Here is a 22,887-nt window from a genome sequence, read left to right on the forward strand (position 1 = left end):
AGAGAATGAGCAATGGCTATCCACTTAACCTGTAATAATTCAAAAAAATATATAAAATACTTAAAATATCATAGTTTTTTTAATAGTTTGCCATCCTATATTCTTAGAATTGAAATTTAATATATAAAAGAGTTAGAATGACTATATTTCATAAAATTTGTAGCTCCATTCTTATTCACAAAGGATCCGGAATCAAACTTTAGCCTTAACATATTTTAATTGGTCAAATTATTACTAACATTCAAATGGTTTGAATTTTTGTCCTCTATTGAATTATATTATTCTAGAGATTGGTGTCATTTTAGTCGTGTACTTTTAAAGGTACATATCTAACTTATTTAACACAAAATTGAAATTTGTATCTAATAAAATTATCGTCCATCAATTTTCTGTTAAATAAATCTTTAAATTTTTAAAAACATCGACTGAGTAAAAGACCTATTAGATACAAAATTAAAAAAAAATTAAGGCCTTATTAGGGAAAAAAATGGAGAGAGTTGATAGATATTTTTAAAACTATTTAAATTTATTAATCGTGAAATTAAATGTTTAAAATTTGTTGGAGATTTTTTAAATTTTATTGATATGATACAAATTTCAAAGTTTAACCTATTAAATAACTTTGATTTTCAGAGGCTATCAAAAAAAAAAGGAAAAAAAAATTTGATTTTCAGAGGGAAAAAAAACTATTAAATAAGTAATCTCTCGCTCATAGTGCGGGGGACAAGTTCGCAGAACCAAAGTTGAAGCTCTGAAAACGCATGACAAAAACAAACAAACAACAATAATAGTAAAAAGAAAAACGAATTGCAGATTGACCCACGAATCACCCAATAACTACAACTCAACCCACATGGGTTGTCTGGTAATTAACAGTAGAATGAAGCGTAATTTACCACGCATGATAAAAACTTTGGATAAAAAAAAAAAGAGAGAAAATCCCACGTCGTCCCGAAAATCCTTATCGACATGTCGGATATTTTTCATTTTCTCCCAGGGCTATTAAAGTCATTTTATCCCAATTTAAATTATTCACCTTTTTATCCTTCACGAGCATAATGGATACCCACCGATTCCAAATGTAAAAAGTAGTAATAATAATAAATAGATACCCACCGGAAAGATTTAAATGTGTTTTTGACAAAAGTTTGTTTTGTAAAAAAAAAAAAAAAAAGCTTTTATGTTCTGCTCCTCAAATGCATTTATTTTATTACTATTGTTTTTTATAAATGTAACTTCAAGGTGACGGAAATTATTAATTGTGAGAAGTACTTTTACGAATTTTCAAAGACGACTTTTTATGGTAAAATATTTAATTGTTTATGCGAATCCTAGTTTCTACGAAAAGGCTACCCATGAAAATAAATAAATCGAAAAAAAAAAATAATAATTTCGTGAAAAGTTGAACTTTTCAAATAATGTTATATATATATGGTTTTTATGGTAAAAAATGCAACTTATTCATGTTTAAGGTCAGATTTTACAAACTTATCTTAGGGTGAAATTTGATGAATTAAAAGTGTAGGAAAATTATTTATTTTTTTAACTACAAATTTAAGTTGGGTCTAATAACTTACTTTAACTTTAAAAAGTGTCTATAATAGGTATCGAGCTTTAGAAAGTGTCTAATATGTCCTTAAAGGTGAATGTTTAATTTTTTGTTTGATATACCCACCTACCAGACTCACTGTTGGCTTTTGTCTTAGTTGGTATATTATTTTATCTATGAGATACAAAATTAAAAATTTATAAATATATTAGATTATTTTTAAAATCTATTAAATACTATATTTAAAGTTTAGGGACCAATTATAAGTAATAATTTATAAAATTTAAGGACCAAATTTGTATACATATTTTTTTAGTCCAACAACAAATTAGATTAGATAGAGATTTGAACTATTTTTCGTCAAAGATATATGTTGCTGTTGGCCAAATTTATAATTTAACTAATATTCAGAAGAAAGGAAACAAATATTGATATTAAGAGCAAATTTGATAACATTCTTCTGGTTAGTTTTTAATTTTATTAAAAAAATTAAATATTTAATAACTATTTTTTTATAACGTTAGTTTTTAATTTTATTAAAAAATTTAAACATTTAATAACTATTTATATTTATATTTATAGTTTCTTATTTTTTATAAGTATTTTAAAAAGTTGTATGAAAATTTTAGAAATAACAAAAATAAGTCTATTATTTATTGTTACACAATATAAATAGAAATATTATTTTATCCTATGGAACTTGCATAATTTTATGTTCACTTGTTAAAAAGGGAAATCGAAAACAAGAAACATAAATTTTACCTCAAAAGACCTGAAAAAACTAAAGTAAATTCACACAAAAAAATACAATCATCATCGTTTAAGAAAAATACGAAAAAATTAAAACCACAAAAAGTAAATTGAGAATTGTCGGCGGTGCGATCGAGCGATCCAATGGCAAGATGGACCCCAATCCGAAAGTTCACGAGCTGACGTGTCCAAATCAGAGAAGCAAAGCAAACACTTTCATTTTTATTTTTGTTTTTCTGGCACTGTGAAATTACGAGAAAGGACACAAAAATCGAGAAAGCTCAAAAAAAGAAAAAAAAAACAGTACGTTATAATTCCCCTTTGCTTCGTTTCATTATCTTGGACTCTGTGCTAAGTTACCAGAGCCAGCCTCCCCTAATGACGTGACGCTAATTTCGGCCATTTCCATGTGCTTCACTCTCTCCTCTCTCCTCTCTCTCAGTTGCTCGCTACAAGTACACTCCGATTCGGCGATTCCCTCTCTCTGCGAATTCAGTTGCAGAAAATCAAGGGAGGTCCGAGATCTCCACCTTCAATTCCGCGGGAAGCTCTCTGTGTGGTTCAATCTTCGCCAATGAAGGCTGCCAGCAAAGCCGCGAACCATTTCGTCACCTTCGATCACAAGAGGTACAATCAAAATGCCTTGTTTCGTTTCCATTTCTAGACTGGCATCGATTTTGATAGCTCCACGTGCTCCGAAATCATGGGAATCCGAATCAATGTGTCCGTCATTCGTAGGGTTTTTTTTTTTCTTTCTCTATCTGATCTAACTGATTTCCGTTTGCGTAACAGCATTGCACGCGTTTATTTTGTTAGCTTTGCATCGTTGGATATCCCGATCGTTTCGGTTTAGGTGGCTTTGTGATTGGATTTGACGAGCATTTGTTTTGTTTTCTGAAATTTGGTTTTTGTTCTTTCGTGTTTGGAGTCGTGGAGGAGTCGTGGAGAAGTCGTGCTTTTATTGTACGAATGAATGAATGAATGAATGAATAATCGTGATTCGAACAGTGGATTTCTTTGCTGATTAGTGTACGTTTTCGAGACTCAATCTGCATATGCGTGTAATTCGAAACTGAAACTGTGCTTTGTTTATGCCGAACGCCATGGAAACTGGAATTCGGCATTCTGAATATGTTATTGTCTAGTCTAAATAGCCAGTCGTTGGAGGATGATGGCAGGTAACTTAAACTCGGTTACTCTTGGAAGTTCACCTTTGTGGTATCTGCTTCTATTTCACGCTAGGCTTAGTTTTGAATTGTTTCCATTTTGTAAATACATCAAGAAATTACTTGTCCTGTCTTTCTTTTATATAGCACAATGTACAGACGGGTTTTGTGCATTGAAAAATTGATTGATATTGATACAGGGACGCATATGGATTTGCTGTGAGACCTCAGCATGTACAACGTTACCGAGAATATGCCAATATCTACAAGGTTCTATTCCACTTACAAATGTTCTTCCCGAAACTTACAAAATGGGAACTTAAGGATTTTACTGTTTACAATATAAATTTTGCCAAAAAAACAAATTATGCATATAGTGTCTGGCTCATTCAATGTACATGTAACTTAGGAGGAAGAGGAGGAAAGATCAGAAAAATGGAAGTCTTTCCTGGACCGTCAAGCAGAGTCTGCTCAGTCACTTGTTAATGAGTTATCAGTGGAAGACAACAAAAAGACATCACATGTAGAAGTTGTCAAGGAAGAGATAGATTCTAGTATAGATGAGGACACTAAACGAGAAGATCCAAACAGGCAGAATTCAGGGTTTGATGATAGTAATATCCCTCAGAATGCAAATGGCTTGAAAAGTGATGATGTACCATCAGAAAAGGATACAAAGATTCACAAGATCCAGATATGGACTGAAATTAGACCATCACTTCGAGAAATTGAAGCCATGATGAGTGTTCGTGTAAAGAAAAAGAAAGATTTATCAAATAATAATAATGACACTGGAACCAGAAAGTTGCTTACTACTATAGAAGAGGCTAGATCACCTCGTGGAGCCTCTGAGGAGGACTCTGAGGATGAGTTTTATGACGTGGAGAAGTCTGATCCAGCACAGGAGGCTCCTTCAGGTGACAATGTCAATGGCCCTGTGGTAGGTATACCTGCTATTTTGTTGCCTGTTGAATCTTCATTTCCATGGAGAGAGGAGTTGGAGGTCCTCGTGAGAGGTGGGGTGCCAATGGCTCTTCGGGGTGAGGTAGGATTTCTCTTTATCATACTTCCTATTCCTATCAAGGGGTTCTTCAGTCTAAAATTCTCAATTGCCTTTTTATGTGCAATTTCAGCTTTGGCAGACTTTTGTGGGAGTTAGAGCGAGGAGGGTTGAAAAGTATTACACAGATCTCCTAGCCTCAGATACAAATTCTGAGAATAACGTGGAAAATCATAGTCTTCAATCAGACAGCAACAGCAAAGGGTCATCTACAGACTCTGTATGTACAACTGAGAAATGGAAAGGGCAAATTGAAAAGGTCTCTGCATTGTCTTCACTCCCTTTTTCCCCAAGTATTTCTACACTCAGTGTACTTACAACCCCCCTTCTATCATCCTTTTAAATGCAGGATTTGCCTCGCACTTTTCCTGGTCATCCAGCTCTGGATGTGGATGGTAGAAATGCATTAAGGCGTTTGCTGACTGCATATGCTCGACATAATCCCTCTGTTGGATATTGTCAGGTAATTTTTTAAAGATGCAAATATATTTATTTGGATTGTGGAAAATTCCTTAGGCAGCACTGGCAAAAAGGCTTTGGAACACTGAAACTCATGAAGCCTTTCGGGGTTGAGTAATACTCAATCTTTTACTTGTACATTCAGATTGGTGTCCGTTAACTGCATGGTTTGTGCTGGCTGTTCTAATTCACAGTAGATTTATAGGATCTGATATTGTATTCAATCAAAGAAACTCGTCTCATGTTCTCTCTCTCGCGTATCTTGATAGCTCAATTTTTCTGTCTTCAGGCCATGAATTTCTTTGCTGGCTTATTGTTGCTTCTCATGCCTGAAGAAAACGCTTTTTGGTAAGCTTTCATGCTTATTTGACATGATTTCTTTTGCGGACATCAGACATGATCTATTTCTTCACCTTCTTGCTGTTTTCTCTATATTGTCACGTGACCTGGGGTGGGTGAGTAGGTCTACACTTATATCAGAGTGCCTTTTGCTGATGGAATGTGGGTAAATTTATGGCAGCATGTTAGCAAGTTCCTTCTTTTCTTTAGTATTATTTTTCTAGAGGAGTATATAGCCATAACCTGTGCATGTGCTGCATATGGAGCTTTTTAGAGAATATAATCTCTCTATAAGACTATATTACAATTTAATCGGTTATACACTCGCATTTGTCTGAAAAATCTTTTAGGACCTTAATGGGGATTATTGATGACTACTTTGATGGGTATTACTCAGAGGAAATGATTGAATCTCAAGTATGTTATCTTTTCGGTTAAGTTATTGGCTTTGCTCTTATCTGTTTTTTTCCTTATTTATTCTACAATTTTTTTACAATATGTAGCAGGTTTAATACTAACAACAATTCTGATGGTTCCTCTTTTTATTAGGTAGATCAACTTGTATTTGAGGAGTTGGTGCGTGAGAGATTTCCTAAAATGGGTTTGTATATTCATGTTATTTTTTCATTGACTTTGAATGCAACAAAGTGTTCTTTATGTTCGAAATTTTTCTTGGTGCTTAGTTTTATTTATTTATTTTTGTTTCTTCTGCAGTCAATCATCTAGATTACCTCGGAGTGCAGGTGGCATGGGTTACGGGGCCGTGGTTCCTAACCATATTTATGAACATGCTACCATGGGAAAGTGGTCAGGTTTTATGCTGTATCTTTTTAATTATTTTTTTCTCTGGTGAATTTGTTCACTTGAATATATCTAACCTCCATGTGGTGTAATATCTTGCTGACACCTACTCACATTGTCATTATTTAATTATGTGGATATTCCATGAAGTCGTCTGTCATCTGAGCCTTTCCCTTTCTCTTGATTTCAGTTCTTCGAGTTTGGGATGTTCTTCTTTTTGAAGGAAACCGTGTCATGCTTTTCAGAACAGCACTTGCACTGATGGAGCTATATGGTACTGGATCCCAGCAATTGCTTTACATTTATTGTTTATTTATTTATTTATTTTGAAACATATCGTTTATTTATTTATTTTTTTTTGAAACATATCGTTTATTTATTTGTTCATACAACAGTTTATACTCTACCATAGATTGTTATGCTTCGTGAAATTTCATTTGGTTCTCAGTTACGTGTAGGCCCTGCTTTGGTTACTACAAAGGACGCGGGAGATGCTGTGACTTTGCTGCAGTCACTTGCTGGCTCAACATTTGATAGCAGTCAACTTGTATTGACTGCTTGTATGGGTTTCCAAAATGTCAATGAAGCTAGATTAAGGGAGCTGAGAACTAAACATAGACCTGCTGTAGTCACCACTATTGAGGAAAGATCCAAGGGGCTTCGAGCTTGGAAGAATTCTCAGGGTTTAGCTTCTAAGCTTTACAGTTTTAAGCATGATTCAAAATCAATGATGATAGAAACAAAGAATGGTTCACAAATAAATGGTGATTTGTCGCGCTCGGAGTCTGGGTCCACCAATGCTGATGATATTCTTATTTCATTGACTGGGGAAGATGAGGTTGATTCTGTTCCTGATCTTCAAGAGCAGGTCATTTATTATAATATGGACATCTTTTCTGTCATAGAGACGTTCAAGTTATTGGCTTCTAAGTTCTAACTTGTTAGGAAAGGGAAATCATGACCCAAATGACATATGCTGGAATCTGAATAGTCTCTGAGGTTCTTCAAATGTTCTGGATTTTGCTGTAGGATTGATTCATGTCTTAATTCCATATATATAGTTAGAATCAGTAATTTGAAATGAATTCCTTGACTTTATTTCCACAGAGATAAACTTTGAATGATATTTAAATTCCAAGAGCTAGTAAATAAAAGAACCTTCATTGTCAGCTTTGACTTGAACTCTTACCAACAACGTGCAGGTAATATGGTTAAAGGTTGAATTGTGTAAATTGTTGGAGGAAAAGCGATCTGCTATTTTAAGGTACATATTCTTTATTTAAATCAGACCAAGTTATTCTAAACCATTATTGAATAAAAAACTTCACAACTTTGGCATAGACTTGTTCTTTTAAAGTTAATTCAATTAGAACAAAAAGAGCCTTTTGAATGTACCATCAAAAGACCAGAAATACGTGTTGCGTGTGTGCTAACTAGTACGACAGAAGTAAGAAATTTGTAGAGAGAGATAAGTATTGAGAGAAATTATTATGTTGACAGGAGTGACAAACTGCATGTTGAGAAAGACTAGTGAGGGGAAGTGTATGCATAGAGAGATTGGTGTAAGAAAGTGTATGTTTGCACTTGGGCATGACTAGGTGCGAAGCAAAGTGAGTGAAGTGTCCTCTTTAAGGTGTGCGGCTTACAAGTTTTAAACAATCTTTAAGCATTTAAAATCACTTTTCATGGTTAAAACCATTACCAAATATATCTCAAGTAATTCAAAATGGATTTGCATGAGAAAGAACCTTCGATGTCCTTCCATCTAGGCATCTGGAATTTTCATCAGTAAAAGAACTGAGTTTTACTCTGAATATTGCTCATTAGTGAAGAAAGATATGCATCATAATCCTGAAGATGAGAGATGACAAGGAATCAGCACATATGATCAAGAGAAGTTTGAAAAACGAGACAAAGATCCTGAAAGTAATTAGAATGATGTCTAGTTCTGTTTGGTGCAGTGGTGTTCAGAATACAGTTTTACTGGTTACCTAGATAACAGTTATATTAATTACCTTTACCTGCGTTCTAATATGTTTTTCTTGTTTCACAACTCTTTGTGACCTTTCTGCATTTTATCAGAGCGGAGGAGCTGGAGACTGCTTTGATGGAGATGGTTAAGCAGGATAATCGTCGGCAGTTGAGTGCTAGGGTATATTAAAAATTCCTTAATACTTAAGTTCTTTCCTTGCTTCCTCCGTGTTAAGCATCCCATGCTTTTGACTGAAGATTTCTGTATTAATCTTAAACCTTTTTTGGCGTCAACTTTCCTTTATGAATATAGCTATTTACTTCCTTTTATTGACGGATGACTCATTACAGCATCTAATATGAGGTGGCATTGACCATTTTCCTGTTTAGAATTCTTCCATTTTTGTTCCATTTTCTTTTTTCTGTTAATTATTGTATGTGAGTACTCTGCAAGTGATATGTAGGAATTTTTCTTTTTGATAAGAAACTTAGAGAAACTTTCATTAATCACAAAAGAAAGATACAGCGAACGGGCTGGGGTAGAGGCAACCCCACCCAAAAACTAGACCAACTCTTTCCAATTGTTCATGAACAAGGAGAGGTTGATATTACAAAAGAATTTTCCGTAGTTAATACACCACCAAGAAGCAGTGTGCTGTACATTCCTACAAAAAATGTCAAAAGGGCTGATTCTATCCTCGAAGACCCGAGAGTTCCGTTCTATCCAAAGATGCCATAAAAGGGCTCTTGAAGCACACCTCCAAATCAAGTTAGCCTTCTTAGGAATCATCCACCCATGGAGAATTTCCACCAACCAATCATCAATATGTTTTGGGAAGCATGTCGCCACCCCAAAAATATTCAAAAGGAAATGCCATCCTCTTGCCGCGAAGTGGCAGTGAGAAAAAATATGATCAATGGTTTCGCTACTTTCGTTGCAAAGGCTGCAAACTGAAGGGGAAATCACCCAATTTCTGCACTTCCTTTGGAGTAAGTCGTGTGTTGAGACTTCTGTGGGCCAAGGACCAGAGAAAAACTTTAACCTTCTTTGGGGCTTTGAAATTCCAAACCGCTGAGATGAGAGGAGATCTTAAGGAAGGGTTGCACTCCACCATTTTTATCCTCGCAGTACGAGTAGAAAAAAGCCCGTTTTTTCCTAGAGACCAAACAACATGGTCTTCTCCTTCCCCAAGCCTCACCACATCTATCGTCTGAATAAGGTTGATCCAGCTTTCAACTTCCCAGTCAAAAAGGCCTCTTCGGAAGCCCAAATCCCAGTCATTCTCACTTCCATTCCAGCAGGCAGCAACCGTGGCCTCTTTTTTCGTGGAAATATTAAACAGATCAGGGAACATATCCTTGAGGGGCCTTTCTTCAACCCATGTGTCCAACCAGAATTTAATACGAATCCCGTTTTGCACTTTGAACTTCAGAAACTTGAAGAAGAAGGTACTATTTTTGGCGATCTCATACCACGGTCTGCCTCTAGCACTACCTTTGGGAGGGAGAGTACCCCATCCGTATTTGTCCTCACCATAAATACTGACTATCACTCTCCTCCATAAGGCGTGTGGTTCTTGAGTGAATCTCCAAAGCTACTTTAGAAGGAGGCTATTATTCCGCTGCTGTAGATCCCCTATACTAAGCCCACCACACTGCAAGGGGAGGCCTGTTTTCCCCCAATTTACCAGGTGGGTGCAAGCCCCTTTTAAGAGTTCCTCCGTTCTGTAGAAGTTTCTAGTCAACCTCTCTATCTACTTAACAACCCCTTTCGGAGCTTTTAGAATAGAGAAAAAATAGAGGGGTAAACTGGTAATAACCGACTGAGCTAGAGTTAACCTTCCCCCTTTCGAAAGAAGGAGATTCTTCCACTTTTCAATTCTCTTCCTCACTCTGTCAATAAGAGCTTCCCAAAACGATTTCTTCTTAAAATTACCTCCCAGGGGAATGCCCAAGTAGGAAACCGGAAGTTTCTCCACTTTACAGCCCAAGCTCTTGGCCATATTCTGAAGGATGTCTTCCTCCACATGAATCCCAATTAGAGAAGTTTTACTCAAGTTCAAAGACAAACCTGAAGCATTAAGGAATATATCCAGTACCATCCATTGCTCACACGGTTAGTTCTATGCATGGCCTTCTGAACTAGAGATTTAGAGCTAGTTGATGAATTGTTACTAAAACTGTTTTTTGCTTTTGTTATGTAAAAAGTTGGCAGTTTGTTTGCTGTTTTTTTTAAAAATTGTTTTCTCATTAATAAAAGTCATTTGATAGGATATTATATAAAATAGAAACAAATCAATTTTTTTTTCTTTTCTTTTCTGTTATCGTATGTTTTTTTTGTTGTTGTTTTAAATGGTAATTGTTAATATGCAACGTTAAATAGTTTTCTAACATATATTGACAAATTCATTATGTTTTTTAATTTATAAAAATAACAAGTTAACGAAAAATAGAAAACAGTTATTTGAGAATGGTCCAGAGAAAATACCCAAACAGAACATTAGTGTTTACTTTTAGACATTGCTAGAGATCTATTTGTTTGAGGAACTCCGTTGGTGTGCAGGTTGAACAATTGGAACAAGAGGTTGCTGAGCTTCAGCAGGCTCTCGCTGATAAACAGGAACAGGAAAATGCAATGCTTCAGGTTTCTTTCATTATTGTCCTTTTTTGTGTAATTTTGATTATCTTTCTTCACTTATGAGGATCCACGCTTTGCCTTAGGTCTTGATGCGGGTGGAACAAGAGCAAAGACTAACTGAAGATGCTCGAAGATTTGCTGAGCAAGACTCTGCAGCACAAAGATATGCGGCTCAAATGCTTCAGGTTGTCTCCTGTCAATCATTTTATATTATGCAATCCTTCAATGTCAGTTCGCTTACATGCATATTCTGAGATTTGTGATAAAGTTCTTTTTTGGGGAAAAAAAAGACAGACTCGTCTTGAGTACCAGGCTGGTCATACATAATTGATGTATTCGTATATTTTTTAAAAAGAAAATTCTAGGTGATTTAATAGGATATCTTTTCTTTGCAGCACCACCTTCAAGTTATCTGTTTTCCTTCATATATCGACACAATTAGTCATATTTTTTTTGATATTTGTAAGTGTGAAAAAATTTACATGCATCTCAACTAATCTCATGAGACAACAGTTTGACCCTATAAAATTTTGTTGTAGCATTTTAGTATCCTGGATTGTTGTCAAGAAATGGGTAGGATTTTAATATCCTAGGCAAGTGATTATCATGAGATTTGAACTTATTCCTTTTGAGTTCCTGTACTTTTTTTCACATCCCCTAATGCCACTAGGCCTGCTGGTTTAAATGGAACAACCCCACCAGGCCTGATGTATTTGTATATTTTTTAAAAAGAAAATTCTAGGTGATTTAATAGGATATCTTTTTCTTTGCAGCACCACCTTCAAGTTATCTGTTTTCCTTTATATATCGACACAATTAATCATATTTTTTTTTTTTTATATTTGTAAGTGTGGAAAAATTTACATGCATCTCAACTAATCTCATGAGACAACTGTTCGACCCTACAAAATTTTTGTTGTCGGATTTTAGTATCCTAGATTGTTGTCAAGAAATGGATAGGATTTTAATATCCTAGGCTGGTGGTTATCATGAGATTTGAACTTATCCCTCTGAGTTCCTATACTTTTTTTCACATGCCCTAATGCCACCAGGCCTGCTGGTTTAAATGGAACAACCCCATAAATTCTGTTGCATACGTAGAGGTATCATTGAAAAATTTATGCATTTCTCTATACTCAAAAGTATCACGAAAAGCAGGACTTAACTTTTGTCCCCATTCTTACACCACTCGGCAAGCTTCAAGTATTTTATTTGAACACTTCTAGACATTCAACATTGTATCTCAAAAGAGTTGAGAATTATTTTTCAAGACTTACAAAGCAAAGGGAAAATGGAGGAACGATGATGACTATTCTCTGTGCTAGAATAACAATTTGTACACTACTGGAGAGATAGGATTATACGAGGATTCCATGGATTCAATCATTGTATTGATGGATTTGAGCACTTCAGGGATATTAGAAAAGCAGATAGTTTTAAGAGTGCAATGATTGCGAGGTGAGAAATCAAACCATTGACATTTGGAATGGTATTTAGGTGCCTTATCCACTCGAGTTAGGATCGACAAAAAAGCAGATATTTAATAAGAAAAAATAGAGATTTGCAGGAAAAAGTTCCTGCATTATCCAAAGTCCAGTTCATTAAGTAGAAACGATATGAATGAGGCTTATTGTCAACTATTCTCTAGTCTCAGCCTCTGAGTAAAGTTTGCACAAAAAAGGGCATATGCCTAAGAAAGGATCATAGTTTACCCTTCCATGGTATCAGCCTATAAACTATGATCCAAGGGGAATCTTCTAATTGACTTCATGAGAGAGTGCAAATATTCTTTCTGATATTGACAATGCATAGCTCAATTGAGGTATAGGTTACATTAGTAGGTTTAGTTGTAGCCCAATTAACCTAGTGACTATAGTGCTTTTGGCATCACACCTTTCCAGAGAGTTTCTCATCAATTTTTCAATTTGGTGAGCAATCTTTGGAGGAGAGGTTTTATCTGAGAGAAGCACTTGTACAAGAGTTAATCTACCACTACTTTACAGAGTAAGGGACCTTTTCCACTTAAAAAGTTTACCAGAATTTCTTTCTGTCACTCTGACGGCCGAAAGGATGCAGATCCAGGATTACCACCCAAGAGAAGTTCAAGGTAATTTAAGGCCAGCTTACTGCATCACAATCTAAAGGATTTGCCATATGGTTGACATCCTCTTCTCGGATGCTGGTGACAAGGACAGTTTGGTGAATTTAGTTCTGAGACCTAAATTTAGTTCACAAATCTTGAAATCGACCAATTGAGAAGGTTATTTTCCTCTCAAGAACAAAATAAAATGAATAATCCCAGAAGGATTAAACTCCATTTAGAAGCTATGAACAATAATAAGTTTGGCTATAGGGCGATGATGGAGGAGGTGCTGCCGTCCCCTCCATTTCATGATAGGGTCACTTTTTGTGGCAGGCTTGCTTCTTGGCTACCTTGTGGGGTATTTGGCTGGAGAGGAACAAAAGAATATTTAGGGGTAGAAAAATCTGTGGATGTTGTTGGATCTTATTAGATATAATACTTCTTTGTAGGTTTGATCTCTGAGGCCTTTTGTAATGATCAACTAGGTGTTATTCTTTTGGATTGGAGCCATTTTCTTGAATGGGTGTTCTTTTGGATTGGAGCCATTTTCTTGAATGGGCGTCCTCTTGCAGGACTGTTTTTTTTGTATGCTCTTCTTGTTCTTCTTTTCATTTTTCTCAATGAAAACGTGGTTTCTTATTAAAAAGAAATAATAATAATAATAGGTTTGGCTATTGAGAAGGTTATAACCAATTGCTTATATGACATACAAAGCCTTTGACAAATTAAAGGGATAAACCCTTAGGCTAGAGTCTTCTAATTATTTATCTTTTAATTGTATTATACGATTATGATACCGTTTACTTCAAAGTAGCATTATATTTTTTTAAAATTTAAGAATTGGAGTATTAGGTTACGGTGCGGAACTCTTGCTATGAAATTGGATCAATTGTTGCTGTGCTGACCTTGTGCTTGGATGACTGTGTTTGTGTAGGAAAAGTATGAACAAGCTACTACCGCACTTGCTGAAATGGAGAAGAGAGCAGTTATGGCAGAATCAATGCTGGAGGCAACTTTGCAGTACCAATCTGGCCAACTCAAAGCACAGCCTTCTCCCCGGTCTGTGCATTCTCCGCGGTGTGTAATTGACTTTCTTTAAAATCACATCTTTTTCAGCTGCCTTGGCTCTATTCTGTCTCTAGTTACTGATAATGAATTGGAAGCTTAGTTTGTTTAAGTTGGAATATATAATTTCTAATCCAAATAATTGTGGAAGTTATGGTTCTATTAAATTTGTCTCAGAATTTATTGATTTTTCATTTCTTTTTCAGATTTTCCTTTTAGTGTCCTTTAAAATTATTAATATAATAATATTCTTTATCTTGATTTTCCATAATTTGGTGGTAATAATTTAGGGTTAGTAGTACGATAAAAAGAAAAGCATGGCAGAAGATAATGTGTTCATTTATAAAACCTATATTTACAGTTGTGGGGCGAGCTTGTGATCTTTATTCATTTTTTACACTCATTTTTATTCTGTAAATCAAATCTACATTTTAAGTTAAAATCAGGCTTTACTTTTCAGATCATTGCCATCAGACTCTTCATTGCGTAGCAGTCAAGAATCTGCGCAGGACTTCCCTATGAGAAAAATAGGCTTGCTCGGTCGACCATTTGGGTTTGGCTGGCGTGATAAAAACAAGGTTACTGCCTAATTTCCTCTTACTTTATATAGAGGTTTAGTCTTTTTGCTCATTATAATATTTCCTCCTTGAAGTACCTAATTTCCATTTACTGCAAATTTATGGACTTCTATAGAGTTGCGAGTTTGAAGACAATTTTCATCATCTTTAATAATATTCTAATATTTTAGGAAATCTCTTAATCAACCTCAACCTTAAAGTTGTATGATAAATAAATATGATGTGATAAATTTGTATTAAATATTCACTAAATATTTAAAAATTGCTTATCAATTATCATACATCTTTTCCCATTCAAGCAACATTATCAAACCTCCCCCACCTACTATCTCTCTCTCTTCCCTATGCCATCAAAAGTTGCTCTATCCCTAGATAAGATCATCAGAAACTTTCTTTGGAAGGGTCATAGTGAAAACAATGGACTGCACTTGGTCAAATGGGACATTGTTCAAAGGCCAATCCTTGATGGGGGTTTGGGAATGACAAGCATGAGGCAGAAAAACAGGGCTCTTCATGCGAAATGGGTTTGGAGGTACATAAAAGAGGGATCGGCTCTTTGGTCGGCTCTTTGGAAAAGGGTGATTGAAGCTAAATATGGAAGATCCACATGGAACCTTAAACCAATCCAAACCTCCCTTCCTTCTAGTAGAGGGCCATGGAAAGCAATTATCAAGTCACAAAACCTCGTTTTTGATCGGCTGGCCTACAAAATCGGTGATGGTCGCAACATTCCTTTTTGGAAAGCTCCTTGGTTGACTGCTGAAACCTTGGAACAACAAATGCCCCTTCTCTTTGCCTTATCCTTGAAGAAAGAGGCATCCATAAGGGATCTATGGGAGGAAGAATCTAGCTGCTTGAATTTGGGTCTTAGAAGACATTTAAAGGATAAAGAAATTGCTGACTGGGTGTTTCTCAACCTGCAGCTCTCTGCTGTCCATTTGTCCACAAGAGCTGACATCATGGTATGGAAATTAGAAGCTATCTTTTCCACCAATTCCCTGATTAAGGACTTAACACACCACAACCTGGACCCCTCAACCCATCTTGCTGACGTCATTTGGAAAGATTTCTACCCAAAAAAGGTGAAATTCTTTCTTTGGGAGCTCAGTTACTGTGCCATAAACACTAATGATAAACTTCAAAGAAGACTGCCACATATGGCTTTATCCCCCCAATGGTGCTCAATCTGTCAATCCAATTTGGAGACCCAGCAGCATCTTTTTGTCACATGTCCATATGCATCAGTTTTCTGGGACTTCATCCTCAACGCTTTTGGTTGGTCAACGGTATTGCCAACAGATCCTCCCCTCATTGCATCCACACTTGCAGGCCACCCTTTTAAAAAGGAAAAAAAGCTTCTCTGGATGAATTTCGTTCGAGCTTTCTTTTGGCTTCTTTGGAGAGAAAGAAATCAAAGAACTTTCAATGCCAAATTTCTCCCTTATGAGCGACTTTTTGATGCTATAGTCTATCTAGTTATTACATGGTGTAAAGGCTCTCCTCTTTTCCATCGCTATAGTTACTCTTCCCTTATAGCCAATTGGAAGTGCTTCATGTAATCCCTCTATGGGACTTTGGAGTTTCATGTTATCAATGAAATTGTTTCTTTCGCAAAAAAAATTATCATACATCTTTTCAATAATTGTTGAAAAGTAGAAATGTCTTTTTTAATTCTTAAAAGGTTTAAAAAATAAAATAAAATATAGAATTCACAATTTTCCCTCAGTAAATTACTTTCAATGAAGGGATACAAAAACGCAGACCATCCCCAAGAACACAGATCACAGGCCACCACCAAACACAGGAGCTGCCAAAATATAATTACATGAAAGGATTCTAATTGTTGACAATTAAAAAAATATTTCTCTCTTTGGATAAGTGACTGTATTACAAAGAAAACAGCAGAAAAAAGGAGGCCCTAGGGCTGGGGAAGTGAAAACCCTTGCCCAAAAGAGCCAGAAAAGAAGAGTCTTCCAGTTAAGGTTGATCATAAAACTATGATTACAGAAGAATTTTATGTGCTGGGAGCTCTACATGAAGATGTGAACTGTATTATATTATGATAGAATCTAAGTATGTTTTTTTTTTCTTTTGAAATCTTATTTCTCCCCTTCCTAAGAAGCCGCTGAACAGATCTTGTAGACAATTTCAAAGAACCTAAGCTTTACCCTTAAATCTCCAGCCCGTGAGGGCTTTGAATATAGGTAAAATTTGAAATAAGGATATGCCAAGTGAACTCAAAATGAAAGACCTGCCCCTGTAAGCAAAAGAACATCGAAGGAAGATGTGATCTAAGGATTCCCCCTTGAAGAGCAAAAACTTAAACAACTGAAACCAACTGGCAAAAGGGGGGGACATAGGCAAATTGGGGAATTTATTTAGGAGCTTCTCTTGAATTTTTAGGCAAGGGACCATAGAAACATCTTTAACCTTCTTGGGGACATCAAACTTCAAACTTTGTTAACATATGTAGTCTTTAGCTTTGGCGAGGTCTCTGTAAGCTTGCTGAAAGCTGATTTAGAAGTGAACAAACCTCCTTGTCCTGGCTAGCTCCTAATTCAACAAAATCTATTTTCTCTGAGGGCAACTCAGCTGCCAATCTCGAACCTCCAATCTTGTTCAGCTCCATTCCATCAATCACAAATAGAGGCACTTTTCTTCGAAGATAGGCTATAAGTATCAATTTGTAATGAGGGAGCAGTACAGCCCAAACGCCCTCCCAAAAATGCACTTTTTTCTCGAAGATAGGCTATAATAGCACTCTGTAGCGGGAGCTGTTTAGCCCAATCATCCTCCCGAAAATGAATCCAGTGAGTTAGCAAGCCCAGAAAAAAAAATAATAATAAAATCTGTGTAGATGCAATAGGAATAAAAATAGAAAGAGAAATTTAATAACATGACGTAATCAATATTTTTCCAAAAAAGAAAAATTTATTATGTCACGCAAAAGTAATATTTTGTATCGTAGGAAATACAATGAGACCATCTGTGAGTGTAAAGAAATTATCAAACGGCAGAAACTAGCTTCAGTTATACGCAATCTGATTATATTTGATACACTGTTGCCAACCACTCTTCTCCACAATGCTTTGTCCTATGGGGTATATCTCCATAACCACTTAAGGAGGAGGACTTTGTTTCTCTTCATTGACAAGTCACAATTTTTGAGCGTTTTTTTGATGCTATAGTGTTTAAAGCTATATCATGGTGTAAAACTTCTCATACTTTTCTTTACTATAGCTACACTTCCCTCCTGTCCAATTGGAAGTGCCTTTTGTAACCCATCTATGGGCTTTTGTACTCCCTTATATGGGCTCCATGTAATTTCATATATCAATGAAATTGTTTCTTTCACAAAAAAAAAAAAAGAACCGATACCAAAGCCACCATACTGAAGGAGAAGGGAGGAGTCCAGGACCACACCTCCATTTAGCCAAGTGTATGCCTTGATCTATGTTTCCCGCTCCTGATGAAGAAGTCCTTTATCAGCTTCTTCATAGCCTTAACTTTAATGGGTAAATATAGGAAGATTGAAATCATAGAAAGACTAAAAAGCACCCAAGAAAGGAGTTGGAACATGTAGTATTTCTAACATTTTACCAAACACCCATTACACCTTCAAGGACCCACCTATTATTTTGAGCTAAATGTACCAAAAGGCACCAAAAAAAAGGCTCGACAAAGAAGCATACTCTATCATGAAATATTGGATGAAGAATTACTTCAAAATACTGCAACAATAGCAAGAGGCAACCCAAAGACCTTGTGTAGAGGAGGGAGTGTGGAGTGAAGTACTTAAATTACCTATTTCAAGCCTCCTTCCCCACTTATTCTAGACACAACTTTCCAACTATTCAGATGAGAACCTCCACTCTATCTCTCACCCATCCCCCCATCCCACGATAAGTCCTTCAAGAATTTATCTAGTCTGAGCCCTGAAAATGGAAAGGGAGTCACTTGATACGGCTTGTATCGATGTCTAAACCCTTAAAGAAGAAAGCTCTCTTCCAAGTCAAGAGCCTTTTTAATTGCCTTCGAGGGTATATAGCATCTGCGGAAAAGGATGATGTTGTTAGTTCTGTTGCGGGCATAGAACAAATTCTATTTGTCGATTCCATCCTCTGATTTTCGATCTTAGGTTCGCAAGAAATTTGTAGTTTCGAGGAGGAGTGATTTACATTTTTTAATCTAAAAAAGTCAAAAGAGCCTTTTTAAACCTTTTCCACAACAGAATACCAAATATTGAGGACTTTGGTTGTAACCTAAACGTAGACCCACATACAGAGGAAGGATGATTTGATGCCCTACATTCTGCTAGATTTTCCCATCTTATAAGTTCAGAGGATCAGAATTTACCCAACAATCGAGCTTTTATCCTTATTAATTTTATGTTCTGACACTCCAAATACAGGGAGGATGTTATTAAGGAATGTTTATGACTCTTGCTTGAGAATAAAATGACAGGTGGTTAGCGAACTGCATATGTCAGATGAATCTTGTCTTTTCTCATTCTTAAACCTCCAATTAGACTTCTCCATCCCCCAAGAAATGGGTTCGCTCAAACCATCAATCACTACAATGAAGAGGAACGGGAAGAGAATGTCACAATTCGAGGCACCTCCCAGGATTGCTTCTTATGGATGAACGGAGATAAGAGAGGAGAAGAATGAGGAGGGAGGTAGGAAAGTATGAGCTCATGACTTGGAAAATTCATTCTATATTTTACTAATAAAAATCCCTCACATCTGAATAAAGTCTATTATTAAACTAAGAATCCAAAGTCCTAATAGAATTTTGTTTCTTGATCTAATAGAGTAACTACCTTATGGTCCACCGAATAAAATGAAAATATTAAATGAATAAAATGAAAAGTCATAAAAGTTACAAAAGATCTGTGATTATTTTTGATTCCATACGTTTGACTTACCAGCACTAACTGGGATATAAATCAGGAGCTCATTCTTGAAAAATAAGTAGGGACGCAACCAGGTTCGGATCCCTTGCCCCCCACCTGCCCTTTATTCCTTTGAAATGGCCAATGGGCAGGAGCACATGGAAGTATTATTTCTTCATAAAAATGAGTATGTAGCACGCATTCACAAATGCATTAATATTTAGAGAAGGAAATGATTGCTCCGGCCTAGTTATTTTTTCTTTGTTTTTTTCCTACGTTTCTCTATGTCACTTAGGACTGGACTTTGTCAGCCTCCATGCTACAGGAACTTTAGCACAGAGGAACATGACGAGACCGACTTTTTTGGGAGACTAATAACATGTCCATTCAGACAATAACCTTAATCTCTTTACGAGAAAGGAACGCACTACAGGTCCCATTGTTCTTGGGATCAGCCTATTGTGTCAAAGGGTAGTTGGTATGTACCTTTGGACGTAACCATCCCCTCAATTTGCTTAGTTTACATGTGGGTTTGCATTTCATCGAGGAGAACTATAGCTTTTTGGACGAGTAAATTTTCTTGCCTATGATTAGTCCCTGCCATAAACTTGACTTTTTTGTTTCTTGGAAGTGTTCTTGATATTGACTTTGTCATGTGGGTTAGTCTATGGAGTAGGCATTTTTTTAAGTGACAGAGACTTCGTTTTCAAAAATAGGTCATGGGCTGCACAACTGAGATCCCACCCATAATGATATCCTTTGTAGTCAATTACTTAAATTTTTCTCTCTATTTAAATTATTAAATTAGGTTGTTAGGAGTTTGGGACCCGCTCCTTAAACTCAAGCTACCAATTTAATTCTTTTCAATTATCATCTTGTTTGATGAATGAACTTTTAGCATTAATTTTACGTAACTGTAAATGTATATTGGTATGCATGGACTTAATGTGACGAAATGCTACATTTTCGGTGATCTCGAAAACTAATTCCCCTTCAGTTCTCTTCGAACCGAATGATCTAACATCATGCTTGCTCGATGCCCCACAGGGAAAACCATCCAATGTGGAGGACCCAAACGAAGGAAGCAAGACAGTCGAAGAGGAAGCTTCCGTCCAGAAGAAAACCACTGAAGAAGAGGCACAGAATCCAGGCGTTGATCAGATTCAGAAACACACCAACGGCAACGGACTCCTTGACAAGGAGTGAACTCTCATCTAGAAAAATGGTACTCGTATCGTATATATACAAATTTCAAATACACACCATCTTGGAGTCACATTTTCTTGTATCTATACCACCTCAATCAATAGTTTCTAAGATTTGTTAATCCTTTGTGTATTAGCATAGAAATATATCTCAGGTAGAACCAATTTTTTGGTTAATTCTTTGTTTGTTTGGTTATATTATTAGATTACATTACAGGATAATAATGGTATAATCTTTGTATTAAGAAACATCTCATGCCTTCCTCTCCAAGTACAGCTCCCATTTAATGGCTGGCCTTCTAGAGAATTCCCTACTGATTTCATTTCAAAATAGCAGGTCAGAGAAGTTAGGAGCATATATTTTGCCTACAAAGACCACTAGGCTCTTATCTTAGCCCTGTCTCTGCCCATGTCAGTGAATTAAATTACACCAACTTTGTAATATAAATATAATGTTGTTGTGATTCAAATCTCCATAATGGCTTGCTTTGTAGGTGTCCTTACTTTACATATTGAATGCTCTCTTTCATTATTCAAAAGGTTAGCGGCTGAAAGTGAAAGTTGGAGCATTCAGTTGGTGGACACGTGTCAGTTTACTGTGACTGGTTGGTGACCAAAAACAGGTGAATGACACTGTTTCTTGCCATTTGGCAACAGTTGGCAGTGCCACTTGCTCTCATTATCTGGCCAATTAATAATCTAGTGGAATAGTAGATTGGGTTTGAACCATTATGAATGAGCATAGTTTATTTACTGAATTTTGAATTATTTCCAAATATTAGCGGTGTAGTTAAGTACTAGTGGTGTTTTGCATTATTATATAGGCAATATAATATATATATATATATATATATATATATTTTTTTTTTTTTGGTTGTTCCCAATTTTGACAAATCCAATGCCAGCCTCCTTCCAACCCCACCAAGGTTTTTATTTTATTAATAATGTTTCTTGGGGGGTAGATTGGGTATTTAAAGTCCTAAGAGTCTAAGACTAAGAATTGTGCTTATCTATCCATCTAGATAAGATAATTTTGAAGTTGAAGGTTTAATTGTTTTTTTCATTTCGTAGAGATATTTTTCTTATCAGCTAAGTTATGAGTCTACGAATTCCAAATGTTTAAAACCTGGTTTTTTATATTGCATATAAATTTTTATAAATACATAAATACAAATTAAGAATACGTGACACAAACTTGTATTTTCATAAGTGCAACCCAAGTGTAGGTTAGTTTTTTTATTACTCAGTTTTTTTTTTTGCACAAAATATTTATTAAAATTGTGAGTCAAGACGTCTCTATAAGAATTTTCTTGAGAGTTTTTGCCTTATTTATTTATTGCTGGGTAGAGAAGGATTTTCTTTTTCATTAAAAGACAGTTTTAGAACACGAAAGTCAACGAACAAGAACAACATTTTATTCTTGATGTACAATTAATTTTTTAAAAGAATAAATTAAGTGATATAGGTTCAATATGACTTGCCTAAAAATTATTTAAATTTATTTATTTTGTAATCTCAAGAACTTTGGACATTACCGTTGGGTCAAAAGCTTTGCATTTCACTGGTAAACCAATTCATTTGGGTCCAAAATCTGAAAGGAAAATAATATATATTTTGCTATATATACTTTTTAAAGATAAATTATTTCCTATGTTGCATCACCCTTTGTTATTTTGAGATCGTGCATCCAACGGTCCTTTCAATAATTTCATAGCTCGATGTAGATATAAATTATGCCCTTTTTTATTTTATTTATATATATTTATTTCCTAAGATATGCATTGTTGGAGTCATTATTGTAAATTTAAATAATGTATATTATTTCTTTTAAATTTAAGTATAGGTTTGACATCTTCCATCTTTGCCATGTCTGAATATATAATGACTTAAAAAAATTGGATTCTCCAAAGGATTGTAGCCTTGAATTTTTACTTTATATTCGTGATGTTATATTCTAATATATTTTGTAGTTAAGAGGAGACATATCATATGAAATTGAGAATGATAGTACAAATAATACTCGATTCTCTTCTCTTATTCTCTCATCACTGTAGCAAGCATATGGACAAAAGCCCCATGATTCTTCCTTGTTGGAGTGTCCTCCCAAATTTTAAAACAAAAATATACTATAGAAGAAAAACATCTTATAGAGCAATCTACTTGAATCTTCTGGAGTTTCAAATCTAGCATAATTTAAATAAAATATTTTCTAAATAGCATATAAACAATTTAATATAGAGAATGAATTCAATATAAGTTAGTCATAGTTAATCGTTAAAATAATCATTAATTCTTATGATGGTAGTAGGTTCGTTATTGACGATTATCA

The 22,887-nt window shown here is 35.4% G+C and overlaps 1 protein-coding gene across 5 annotated transcripts; it reads left to right on the forward strand.

Annotated features, from left to right (window-relative positions):
• Positions 1-2,638: 2,638 nt before the first annotated feature.
• LOC111010037 (uncharacterized) lies at positions 2,639-21,316 on the forward strand. 5 transcript variants are annotated; one of them, XR_015787357.1, is made up of 19 exons: positions 2,639-2,926; positions 3,666-3,735; positions 3,875-4,510; positions 4,599-4,784; positions 4,875-4,988; positions 5,274-5,332; positions 5,674-5,740; positions 5,873-5,924; positions 6,038-6,130; positions 6,315-6,398; positions 6,583-6,992; positions 7,327-7,388; positions 8,207-8,276; positions 10,659-10,739; positions 10,817-10,918; positions 13,751-13,893; positions 14,342-14,459; positions 19,679-19,831; positions 20,401-20,541. XR_015787357.1 is itself a non-coding variant. In XM_088117912.1 (19 exons), the coding sequence occupies exons 1-18, from the start codon at positions 2,874-2,876 to the stop codon at positions 20,557-20,559; spliced, it is 2,559 nt and encodes an 852-aa protein (XP_087974038.1). In that variant the 5' UTR covers positions 2,640-2,873; the 3' UTR covers positions 20,560-20,578; positions 21,053-21,316. The 5 variants fall into 5 exon arrangements, 4 of the variants coding, with proteins under 4 accessions (XP_022138996.1, XP_087974038.1, XP_087974037.1 ...); XM_088117912.1 differs by lacking the exon at positions 19,679-19,831 and adding an exon at positions 21,053-21,316 and having other exon boundaries at positions 2,640-2,926; positions 20,401-20,578; XM_088117911.1 differs by lacking the exon at positions 19,679-19,831 and adding an exon at positions 21,099-21,316 and having other exon boundaries at positions 2,640-2,926; positions 20,401-20,578.
• The last annotated feature ends 1,571 nt before the right edge of the window (positions 21,317-22,887 follow it).

Source organism: Momordica charantia, assembly GCF_013281855.1.
Source record: "Momordica charantia cultivar OHB3-1 chromosome 9 unlocalized genomic scaffold, Mcharantia_2.0 BLBB01000009.1, whole genome shotgun sequence".
Lineage (NCBI taxonomy): Eukaryota > Viridiplantae > Streptophyta > Magnoliopsida > Cucurbitales > Cucurbitaceae > Momordica > Momordica charantia.